General features: G+C 38.4%; 1 protein-coding gene across 7 annotated transcripts in view; it reads left to right on the top strand.

Moving 5' to 3' along the window:
• The window catches only part of SYNJ1 (synaptojanin 1), an 83,618-nt gene extending 73,155 nt beyond the window's left edge, over positions 1 to 10,463 (top strand). For all 7 annotated transcript variants that reach the window (XM_057696950.1, XM_057696946.1, XM_057696944.1 and 4 more), the window contains 3 exons: positions 411 to 519; positions 775 to 992; positions 7,451 to 10,463. In XM_057696950.1, coding sequence (XP_057552933.1) covers positions 411 to 519; positions 775 to 992; positions 7,451 to 8,248 — 1,125 coding nt within the window. In that variant the 3' untranslated portion in view covers positions 8,249 to 10,463. The remainder of the gene's footprint in view (positions 1 to 410; positions 520 to 774; positions 993 to 7,450) is intronic.
• The last annotated feature ends 2,397 nt before the right edge of the window (positions 10,464 to 12,860 follow it).

Below are 12,860 nucleotides of genomic sequence, written 5' to 3'. Positions count from 1 at the left end.
GCCCGTGAAGGCAGCATTGCGCAGAGTGAAGAGCTTGGGCCCTGCAGCCGGTCAGACCTGAGTTTGGCTCCTGACTCTACTTTCTAGCTCTGTGGCTCTGGGAAAGTTGTAGACGTGTCTTCATCTTCATTTAAAATAGAGATGATGAAAGAATACCTACCTCTGAGGGCCATTTGGACGATGAAACAGAAATGCCTACCCAGTGCTTAATTAACACAGTGCCTGGCCAGAGTAAACAGTGACAAATAAAAAGGAAGATTTTTAAAACTTACAACGATGTGGCTATAAATAGAGAGCCATTAAAATGACAAGAGGCTGAGGAAGTAAAACGAGATGCAGAAGGAAATATTTTCACCAAATCTTATCTGTTGAAAATAAGTGAATGTCTCGGTTACGTTTCCCCTTTTTAGATTATTCCACCCCGTGCTGGAGTGATCAGCGCCCCCCAGAGCCATGCTCGGGTGTCTGCTGGGAGACTGACTCCTGAAAGCCAAAGCAAACCATCAGAAGTACTGAAAGGTAGACCCTGTATTAGAAACAGCAGTGCTGTTCTATATTCTTCCCTTTCACTTTTTCTTTTCCTTTTCCTTTCTGCAGTCTCTCTCTTTATACAACTTACTCAAATTGGGATAGCCTTCTGTCTTTCTTTATGCCACAAGAAATGAGGCTGCTTGTGGGCAGGACAGGGACTGGAACCTCCTACCATTTCACTAAAGGAAGGATAAAATGTGGTTTTCTAGAAAACAGCTAACATCTGGAAATGACTTTTTTTAGGGCCAGCTCTTCTTCCTGAACCACTGAAGCCTCAGGCTGCCCTTCCTGTGCAGCCTTCTCTGCCCCCACCGGTTCAAAAGATGCAGGAGCCTCTTGTCCCGGTGGCCGCACCCATGCCTCAGTCTGCCCCTCAGCCCAGCCTGGAAGCCCCCCCACAGCCACCCCCTCGGAGCAGGTCGTCCCACAGCTTGCCTTCTGAACCTTCCACGCAACCACAGGTAAGTCCCGCCGGCCGACAAAGGACCATCTGGATTCTTCTGTCAGGGTTTTTCTTTATTTTTTGTTTCGTTTTGTTTTTCTGTTTTTCTTTCTTTATTGAGGTATATTTGATGCCTTTGGTATATAGCCTTTGAACATATTTATTTTAATCATTAGCTTAAGAAATAAAAAAATATGAGATTCAATTCAAGTTTTTGTCTTATGGTTGTAATCGCATGTTAAGATATGACTTCAACAAGTGAATGTCATTTGATGTCTCAGACTACTCACACAACAAACTCATGGTTTGGCTGTTTGAGGATCTGGGTTTTTTGTTTGTTTGTCTAACCTGTTGCCTGGATCAAGGGTTTTTAGAGAGTGACCCTAGGTTAGGGACTCTTTAGGGAATTTCCAAGCAGCTCCCAGGCTGTTTTATCTTGTTAGTGTTTAAAGTGTTGGTGACTTTTGGGGTTATTTTTGCATAATTTACTTTAGATAGTTAATGAAATAGGATGGACAATAATATTGGGCTGGCCAAAAAGTTCGTTCAGGTTTTTTCTGTAAGCTGTTATGGAACGAACTTTTTGGCCAACCCAATAATTTATTTTTTTTATTGTTCACAGCTGATAAATTAATTTTGACTTTTACTTCCTGGAGAGAGAGGCAGTCAGATCAACCCCTGGCCATTGGGAGCAGAGTTAATTTCCAATAATCCCCTTATTCCTCCTGATGCTGCACAGTTAGCTCTTTTCTGTGGCGGGGTCGGCACTGGCTTTCCTCGGGACCTCTAGCAGTTTCAGACACTGTTGGACCAGTTTAGATGTTTTGGGTGTGCAGCAGCAGGCTTACTCACCAACATAAGAACCAGCAAAATAATGTCAATGTCATCTCATGAGTATCACACAGAAAACAGTGCCATTGCCTTGGTGGGTGGAAATCATAGGACCACAGGGACTCTTGTTATGCCCGAGCGATCACACATTGGAGAGACTTCTGGTATGTATGTACAGAGTTGTTGTAACACAGGAGTATTCATGCAGGTTAAATTGTTTTAGTTGAATGCTGTTTTATTTAGTTTTTATTATATACATTTCAGTAAAATCATTAAAATAAGGTTTGTCTTTAGGTGCATTTTTGTTGTCTAGCCTCACATTTAATTTTATCCTAAAGTTTTAACTTGAAAATGGCCATCAAGGCCAAAGAAATGTGTGAACTTTTAAGTCTGCTTTTAAAATTTGGAAAGATATAAAATACGGAAATGTTAACATTTGGCAGTGTCCCTAAAACATGTTTATAAATAATAGTTCATGTGTATTTTTACAGATATCTGAGTATGTCCAGCTAGTTGGCAGAAGTTGTTTCTTGTGCTTCTACATAGTGAAAAACAGATATTACAGTAAATATGAATCTTTAAACAATATTATTGTTAACAATTAGCACTTACTCATTAGATTGTCACATTTTTTAAAAAGCGAAGAAGGATATATAATTGAGAATGATAAACTGTTCTCTTAAGCTAATTAACACCAAAAAGTATTCTGTACTTTTTAGTTCAGAAAAGTGAGGATGCTGAAGAGATATAATAATTGTAGAAATCCTTTAAACAATGAATGTCCATTATTTTCTTTCTGCCAGTCCACTTCTTAGTGCATCATGAATTTTTCTTCTCATTTTCTTGTAAGGTGTACTATTGTATTTTTTTTTTTAATGTAATTGGAGGGCAGGAAACTTTCAGAGTATCCATCTTAAGGCTTTATGTTACTGTTTTGGGACAGAAAATGATCATGAATTTCATAGTTAAAGTGAACCCTAATTCCTAAAACTCTATAAATGTTTTCAGTATTGAAAGTAGGTTATGGTTCTCTGAACAACTTCAGAAAGAACACACTGTCAAGAAAGTGCAATTTTCAACAGAAAGTCATCTAATGACACAGAAATACTAGAGGACGAATATTCCAGTGATTGCCATGTGTCACTTGCTTAGGCCATTTCCCCTTGTTTGCTGATTTTCATTGGAATGGGTGTGGTAATTTGGTGACAGACAAGCCCGTGGTTTATGTGGCTTAGTAGATTGTGTTCTTGACTTGTATTCTGTTCATCAAATCTATGAACGATGTTTGTTTTACACCTTCTTTCAGCCTCAGTCATGATATCAAATTCCTCTGCACATTATATACACAGACACACTTTTCTTTTTTGGGTGAGGGGTGAGGGGTCTTGTTCCTGTGTAGACTCTCTTTGTGAAGGATCACGAAGTGGTTAGTTTCCTCCTGGAAGCTTACAACGCTGAGGGGCCAGAAGGAAAGGGAAGTATTTTACCTTTTGAATTTTGAACCATAAGAATAATGCCTATTCAAAAAATAACACATTTAAAATTTTTAAAATCTTCTGTAGTGGCTATAACTCGAAAAGGATGAGATAGTAAAATATGACATTTGGTATTTTCGTAATAATATGAAATAGTCTTAGAATTGAACCACTTAGTCTTTATCAGTTCTGCCAAAAATCTACAAGGTATTTAAAACATAAAAACACACATGGCCCGGCTTTACTTTTTATTACTATTTAAGTGTTCTTTGATTCTATAAATCTGTATAGGAAAGATTATTTTAATTCAAATGATTACATAATAAAATGTTATGTATCCTTTACAAAATATAAAAATGCCTCACTTATATGACTTCCAACATCTTAGTCATCTGATTACCAGCTAAAAACCAGAAGTCAGGAATCCAGTGGGAAGTAAAGTTATAGCATCCTGGCTGTGCTGTTGATGTGATAGATAGCTGACAGTGAGGGAAGAGACCAAGTAGAAAATCTTAGCATTCTGGATCAATTTCATACCATCCCTGTGGATCTTAGTATAAACCCACTCCTATTTCCTGTCCAGTGCCAAAGCTGATTGATACATCAGAGTCATCAAGAAAGTATTAAATTCAGGAGTCTCATGTTTCATAGGCAGGAAACTCTAATAATACTTAATATATTTTAGAAATGGTGTCTCTCTAAATTGGTAAAGTGAGTTTTGGTATTTTAAAATAAGGTAAGCTTTAAATATTGGGAAAGATTTGCTCAAACTGTTTCTTGAGAATGCTGTAATTTTTTAAAGTACTGCTGTATTATAAAATGATGGTTTCATTTTTAAACAACAGAAAGAGGATCCAGTTTCTTACTTTGTTGTACCTTCCAGCTAATGTTATGAAGTGAATTAATGATAGTATCTCCCTTCAGAAAACTTGAGTAATATAGAACAAGCCTGGATTCTGACCATTTGTTAAAATAAATACCAGGACTTCCCTAGTGGTCCAGTTGGCTGAGACTCCGAGGTCCCAATGCAGGGGACCTGGGTTCCATCCCTGGTCAGGGAACTAGATCCCACATGCCACAACTAAGAGTTTGCAAGCCACAACTAAAGATCCCACCCGTGGCAGCAAAGATCCCGCATGCTGCAACTAAGACCTGGCGCAGCCAAATAAATAAATACCATTTTTCACTTTTTTGCGAAATGATGCCATTTTGTACATTTTCTCTAATGATGATAAACCCTTAGGCTGTCTTAAGGCTTTGTCCTTGGGCTGGCATAATAAAATGCCATAATCTGGGTGGCTCAAACAGTGGAAATTTGTTTTCTCACAGTTCTGGAGGCTGGAAGTCCGATACCAGGATGCCAGCGTGGTTGGGTTCTGGGCTCTTCTCCTGGCTTGCAGACAGCTGCCTTCTCGCTGTGTGCTCACAGGGCCTTTCCTCCATGCTTGCATGAGGAGAAGAGCAAGCCCTCTGGTGTGTCTCCGTGTGAGGGCCCCACTCTCATGACCTCATCTATCCCCGGTTACCTCCCAAAGGCCTCACCTCCAAAGACCATCACTTTGGGGGTTAGGGCTTCAGCATATGAATTTGAGGGGCGGGGGGGACACAAGCATTTCATCCGTAGCAGGCTGCTTAAAATACTTTAGAGCTTCAGAAATCTATTTGGAATATTATGTTTGGAATAACCTCTTTGAACTAGTTAGTAATCAACCTCAAAGTTTGGACACTAATTCAACAGTACATTTTTCATTCAAAATGACATAAGAAATTAGAGTTGTCTTTTGATCTTATGCTACGACCTGCAGATATCACTGTTCTTGGATTTTGTATATAAAATAGAACTAAATGTATTTTGAAGACTGAATTGTTAGGGTTGCTGGTTGGTCACAGATCGTCCTCCTAACTCTCTCCTTTGATGTCTGTGTTCCCTTTCTCAAAGCAGGAGCAACCGTCAGGGTAACAGGTATCGGATTATTTTTCAATCTTACATGTGCTTTTCATCTGTCTTAGCACATTAGATGTATGAATCTTTTGCTTCATACATCTACATTTTCACCCATTTTAAAAACCACCTGTCCACATTAATAAATTCCCTTATCATACCATAAAATCTGCTTTTTTCCTTAGTATTTTGAATTCGTAGGAACCATTTTAGTTCTTGCTAATGCTTTCCCATTTTTTTGCTTCGTTTTTTACAAAAATTAACAAGACTAAAAAGTGTAACTTTAGGAAGGTAAGCTTTAGGTATATGAAAGTCTGGCAAAACCAAATTGATTCTTGGTTTTAACAATGGCATGAATACATAAATACAAAATTCAGTTTTTTGTCTTAGATTTCTTTTGGGAAATTAAAAAAATGATTTTAGTAGCACCATTCTTTTTCGTAAGGAAGAATCGATGATTTACAAAGATGAAAGTTAACATTATGTAGGATTGTTTAAGCACCTTTCCAACACCCTTCTCTGTAAAAATACCATCGTCATTAATGTCATCATCACAGATTCTGCTTCGATATATAGAAATTAATTCCAATGTAATGAATGATGGTGTGGCTCTCATTATGATTTCAAGTCTGATTGGGCAAAATGATCCTGTTCCTATCAAATTACATTTAACTTATTTTGAAAGAAAAATTTTTAATATATGAAAATAAAGATATTTAAATCTGTAGCATTTATTTGGCAAGGGCCTCCTATTCTAAGCTGTGCAAAGCATAAACTTTTTATCTATAGGGTCTATGTTGGACTCTGCTATCTACTATGGGAGGATTGGGGTCCAGGCCTAATCAAGTACTGTTTTGTTATATGAACCATAAATAATCCAGACGTTATCGGTAACGTAGAGTTAATTGTAATTTTACAATGTCTCTGATAAATTTGTCTCTCAAGTACTGTAGTACGCTTAGAATACAGTTTAGAATCTGTGACGTTTACTCTTTAATTTTGTACAAATTGTCACATTAAGTTTTAAGAGAAGCGTACTTGTTTACTCTATTATAAAGTATGTTCTAGATCAGTTGAAGAAAACTGATCCTAGAGAGTAATTCACTTAGGAAGTTATCCACATTTTCCTTTTGCAGATGAACAGCCTTTGCTATTCTTAAGTGCCAAGTTACTGTTTCATAAGATGCAATTACATTTTATGGGGACTGCTGCTCTTTTCGCAACATACTTCATGAATGTTTACTTGTTTGCTTTAGCAATGATCTAAATTCATTTTACGGCCAGCCTCCCAGTCCCACAGCTGTGCTCCACTCTAGCCGGCTTCTTCGTGAAGTAGGCACACAGGGCGGATTTCTCATGACTGTGAAGTAATTCCGACCCCCCCCCCCCCCCGCCCCCGCTACAGCCAACTCTGTCACGTAGAGAGGACTGTGCACCCTCTAGGCACGGCTTCATTTTGGTTTAAGAATTAATATACCAAATAGAAAACGGGACTCCCCCCAACCGCCCTGTTTTAAACCATCATTGCATTTGGTTGTTAATAAACATATCTGTTATGGAACATTTTTACAAAGTGAAGGAAGGTCAATTAAGGAATATTGTCACGTTATTCACAGAGTTTATCCTGTGAAGGAGAATTTACATTAGAAAGCAAAGTATGCTTTGAAAATTTATTTATCCAAGTAGAAAAGGAAAAGATACGTTGTTTTCAGCTTAGGAATACAAATATACTAATAAAACTAATTTTCATCCATAAAGTTGAATTTCCATAGTTAAATCTCTATGAAAATATATTTTAAAAAAAGAACAATGAAACCACATCATCATCATAGATGGGTGTTGGAAGTTTATTTACAGGGATTTTGCATAAGTTCTGAAGATGGATTTCTTAAGTTCTTGAGAACATCTGATAGAACTGGACATGAACAAAACTCATCTGCTAATTCTGTACAGTCCTCCATTTTCCCATATCAATACTTGCATGGATGAAATAAGCTCTATTTAATAAAAGGACTTATTTAGTAGGGAGTTTTTAAAAAATAATATTTTAGCTGTTTTATCTTAAACCACCGAAGTAACAGACCACACAAAGCTGCTTTTATTTTCTAAATTTGTATACTTGCCCCCCCCCCAAAAAAAATGAAGAATAATTGAGACAGGAAGCATAGGGGGTGTTCAAAGTAAATATATTGCTTTTTGTTTGATTATTTAGTGCTCTCTCTTTTCCAGGTAAAAATAAATGGAGTCTCCGCCGTCAGACTGGACTCGCCATTAAAGAGTGACGCATTTGAAGACCTGTCATTGAACCTGCTTGCTGTATCAAAGGCTCAGCCATCTGTTGAAACCCCAAACCCAAAGGGGTTGATTCCGTTGCCTTCTGCAACCCCAAGTAACATGAATACTTTGAGTTCTGTAAGCTGCATGCCAACAATGCCTCCAATCCCAGCCCGGAGTAAATCCCAGGAAAACATGCGATGTTCTCCAAACCCATCCATTACGAGCTCAAGCAGCACAAACCCTTTCACTGACAGGACTGCAGCTCCCAGAAACCCCTTTAGAGCTGGGTCTCAAGAATCAGAGGCCACCTCGTGGTTCTCCAAAGAAGAGCCTGTTGCTCAGAGTCCTTTCCCTTCTCTGAAGCCTCTCGGACAGAACAGTAGCAGGCCTTCACCTTCGCTGGATGACTTTGAGGACAGTTTCGATCCTCAGGGCCTGCCTACGCTAAAAAGCAGCAACCCAAAAGGATGGGTAACCTTTGATGAAGAAGAGGACTTTGGTGTGATAGGGAAGTCAAGGTCCACTTGTCCATACTTACTGGGTAATCAGCTGAGTTCATCTTCTGGCTCCAAGGCGACCTTTGGTGATGAGTGGAATAAAGGTACCAGTGTCTCTTTCTGTGTGTTCCCAGCAAGAAGACCACCTCCACCTCCTGTCCCTGTGCTCCCACCTGGCACCACCCCTCCAGCAGACCCTTGCACAGCCTTGGCCTCTAAGGCATCACCCACGCTGGACTTTACAGAAAGATAATGCTATACAGTAGAAAGCAGTTGTTTTTTTAGTTTTGGCAGGGTAGAGCCAAAAGAATTGGGCATTTGTTATTCATTATGTGCAATAAGTAATTGTTAAGTGCACTGATGTTGTCATGAAATACCACTATTTAATGTGTGTACAAAGTTGGAATATGTGTATATTGGAAATAAGGAAAAAATCTTTCTCATTATTAACTGGAATTTTGGTGTTTTTCTGTTTGGATAAATAAGAGAGAGTAGAAGCCATAAAAAGTGCTCAAAACTACTTTAGAAAATAGTCCTTATTCAGAAATTCTTTGCCAGTCTCCTTTAAAGAATCTCAAAAAGCCCAGACAACGTCCAGCTGACGTTGCCACCAGCCCCTTTTGTGTTTGTTAACAGTTAGCGTTTATAAGTATTTGCCAAAGAGCTGTCAGAGTTATACTGAAGCAGAATTTAGAAAGACATTGCTAGAAGAAAAAAAAATGTGTATACACACATACACAAATATATATACACTTACATATTTGTGAAACACATAATTTAAATTCTAAGTCAGACCAAATTTTTACCTAAAGTTCTAACATAGTTCTTTTTTCAATATTTCATTATCAAAAGGATGGCTGAAAGTGAAATTTGGACATTTCATTGCTTTTCTTTCTAAAAGGAGAATGATCTCACTACAGAACCAGAATTTGCCGTTGCCCCACACCCACCCCTTTTGACATTCACACCACGCACACCCTTGTTACTTTCCACTCCAGCACTTCCGTGTGCTTTTCTGGGGAAGGAGCTTCTTGCAGCAGGAAGTGGCATATTGTATGGTCACGGTTGGTTGTGTGGACAGACATTCCAGCCCTTTCAAAAAAGCACGCTGGCCAAAACTGGGGAAGGCATGTGCCACCAAGTTCAGTGAAAAGTATGAGAGTTAAAGGTACATGAAGTGTCCGCTGCCCACAGCCCTCCCTCGCTTCTCTTGCTTCTTGGGCTCTGGAAGTCTGTGAGTGGGCAGCAGCCGCCCCGGGGGGTGGGGGGTGGGGAAGGGAGGGGGGCTGAACTGGGATCTACTCAGTGTGTGTTCTCTCTCCTCTCACGCGGCTGTACGACGCATCTGTGATGCTGCTTTATGTTTGTAGAGGCCACACCTCAAATTAGCTGTGGATTTTGTCTCCTGCACTGCCAATATGCAGCTGATTCTGCTTTAATTTTATGAAGATTTATACAGAATGTAGTATTTTGATATCATTGAGTAATCCCAATCAGAGAACTCCTTGATCAGTAGTTGTTTTGTCAGTTTAAGTTAAAATCACCTTTACCCATTATAGTCATGTTCCTTTTATACACGGAGTTGTATGTGTCCACGTAAATTCTGTTGTCCTCATTTAACCTTGAAAGATGTGCATTGGGGGAATATCAGAAAATAGAGTTCCTGGTTAAGAATATCTAAAACATAAAAGCACAGCAAGCTGCATTGCACTTAACCGCATAAAGCAAATCTGTTAGGAAAAAAGCACTTTTCTAAATGCTCAAATGTTATCAGAATACTATATTTATAAAAGTAATCCTCTCTCTATTAGCAGCCAGGGTTTGCTGTTAGAAATAACTCTCTTAAATGAGTTTTATGTTGTGCTTTTTGGGGGGTTCTAATCATTTCAGCAGTAGTATATTTTAAACAGCACTGTTACTATGAGCAGTCTGCTTCAGAATGTGAATTAACTGGCTGAAACTGTGGCTTTAACATCTATGTGATTAGTGTATACGGTCTTTAATAGTTGCTCTCCATTAGCAAAATAATTCATTATAAACGTACCTAGTGCAGATTGCAGTTCTGTGAGCAGTGGTTCCTATTGCATATAAACTACTGTCTAAAATATACATATCACGCAGCAGCTCGGCCTTTATCAGGAAATTCTACTTGGCAAGTTGCTGAAAAAGTGCACAAAGTTATGAAAGTTAAAGGTATGCTGCAGATAACTAGCCACTATTCTGTGTATTATGAAAAGACTTACCAGTTCTGTTAAAAGCAGAGCAGAAACTAGACACTAAGGATCTCTTTGTGAATTCTTTGTTCTCTATAGTAGATTGCTGTTTATATGTAAGAATTTTATTGCTTAGGTGGCATACAATATTTATAACTATATACTTTACAGAGGTACAGTATTCAAGTCTGTGGTGTATAAACACTCTGTACATATCCCGTGAAACGTGCTCTCAAGTGAAATAAATACACCTGTCTTTACCATATTGCCTACTTTGCTCAAAAGGGAAGCATTTTTCTCAGCCATTCTCCTTTAACTTTACATATACGGGTGACATTTGGGAATTAATTCTTATTGTCCAATTGGGTATATTAATTCAAAATCTTCGTTTCATCTATTTCACTTCTCTGTTTAATACCTTGGCTAAAAGTAAGAAGAAAGCTATCATGAGATGGCTAATCATCAGTAACAAGGCAGGCACTTATGCTGTAAGGAAGGCCCTCAGGTGCAATCTTGTTGGCTTGAAAATACCACATGAAGCATGAAGGATGATTTTCTAACCCACAGCAAGAGAAACAGCTGGGAGGGTGGGGGGCAGGGGAGGCGCAGAAGGGAAACAGGAACACGATTAGCCAGACAAAGAAGAGACTGCCTTAAAAGACCCAAAGTAAGAGACCGAGGCCAGTAGTTCCTGTGAATATTGTCTTTTTCCGGATTGCCATTTAAAACAATAACCTTGATTCTTAAATACTTCAGTTATGTTCATTAACCTCTGATTAAGAAGTTAGATACAGAATAATAGGCTTCGTAAAAACTTTATTTTAAGGTAATTGGAAATTTGTGTGCAGTTACAAGAAATTAATACAGAGAGATCCCAGGTACCCTTCACCGTTTCCTTCAGTGGAAACATTTTGCAAAACTATAGTACGATACTACAACCAGGACGTTAACACTCACACAAGACATTCCTATCACCACAAAGATCCTTTATGTTGCCCTTTTGCCACTTCTGTCCCATTCCATGCCCCTCTTCTGCGTCCTTAACTTCTGGCAACCACTAATCTATTCTCCATTTCTACAGTTTTGCCACTTCAAGAGTGTTACATAAAATGGAATCATATGTAACCTTTTGGGATTGACTTTTTTTTTTTACTCAGCATAATTCATTAGTTTATTCCTAAGTCATAGTTTATTCCTTCCTACTGCTATGTATCAATAGTATTGCATGGTATGGATGTACCACAGTTGGTTTAACCATTGAAGGACATCTGCATTGTTCCAGCTTGGGGCTGTTATAAATGAAGCTGCTATGAACATCATCTCACGTTTTTATGTGAACATAAGTTTTCATTTTTCTGGGATAAATGCCCAGGAGTACAATTGCTGGGTCAGGGTGGTTGCATGCTTAGATTTTTTAAAACTGCCAAATTGTCTTCTAGAATGACTGTACCATTTAACATTCCCATCTGCAACTTAGGAGTGATCCAGTCTCTCCGCATCCTTGCCTGCATTTGCTGTTCTATTTTTTATTTTAGCCATTTTAGTAGTAAATACTTCATTGTGGCTTTGTGTTTTCCTAATAGCTAATGATAGTGAACATATTTTCATGGATATTTGCCATCTGACGTCTCCTTTAGTGAAATGTCTATTTGTGTCTTTTGCCCATTTTCTAAATAGATTGTTTTCTCACTATCGTGTTTTGAGGGTTCTTTATATGTTCTAGATAGTCCACCTCTGTTGGCTATGTGGTGTGCAAATATATCCCCCTGAGTGTAGCTTATCTTTTCAGCCTCTCCACATGCACCACAGCCAGATCCTGAGCCCTGAAGGTCCACATTTATAGCATGAGTGATTGACACAGGAGAACCAAACTCACAAACTCATGTGTAAATCAACATGCCAATTTGTTAATGTTAGAAAAGTAAGTCTGACCACATCAAGATTTAGTGAATATGTGGGAAAATGGGAACTCATATACACTGTTGGTGAGAGGGCAAACTGGCACATCAATTCTAGAGAGCAATTTAACAATGTCCAGTAAAGTTCATACAACAAATCTGACTTGGAGAGAAACTAAGACATGTGGAGGAAGATGTGCATTGCTTGTAATGGTAAAAACTAGAAAGAAACTAACCATCAAAAGGGGAAAGGAGTGATGTATTCATGGTGGAATACTATACAGTGGTGAAAAATAAGTGAATAAAATATTAGTAAATCTCATTATGGAGCCATAAAGCAACATACAAAATAATACAGTATGACACTAGTTATATAAAATTTAAAACATGCAAAACAATATTCTCTGTTCTTTAAGGATACATGTGTGTGTTAATGGTATTTAAAAAAATTTTTTTTCCAATACAGTAAAAAATTTGCTCTTTTCCTCCCTGGCTGCCTGATATCTAGCAGCCATCATGAATGGCCCATTAATTATCTGTACCAGAGTGTTCACCACTAATGCAGTGCTTCAGCAAATACCAATGGTCATAAGATGCCCTTCACCCAAAAAGGCACCAGTACCTAATATCTTTAGAGACAATAAGCCTACCTAAAGAGAACACTGAAAGGAATGCAACAAAATAAAGTTAAGAGAACTACAAAGGCAAATATCAGTGCTGACAAAGATTAAAGATGGTGCAAGGGCTCAATTTG

The sequence above is a fragment of the Hippopotamus amphibius genome, chromosome 10 (assembly GCF_030028045.1).
Source record: "Hippopotamus amphibius kiboko isolate mHipAmp2 chromosome 10, mHipAmp2.hap2, whole genome shotgun sequence".
NCBI lineage: Eukaryota > Metazoa > Chordata > Mammalia > Artiodactyla > Hippopotamidae > Hippopotamus > Hippopotamus amphibius.
Note: the sequence above shows the minus strand (reverse complement) of the source record. Positions and strands in the feature narration are given on the sequence as shown.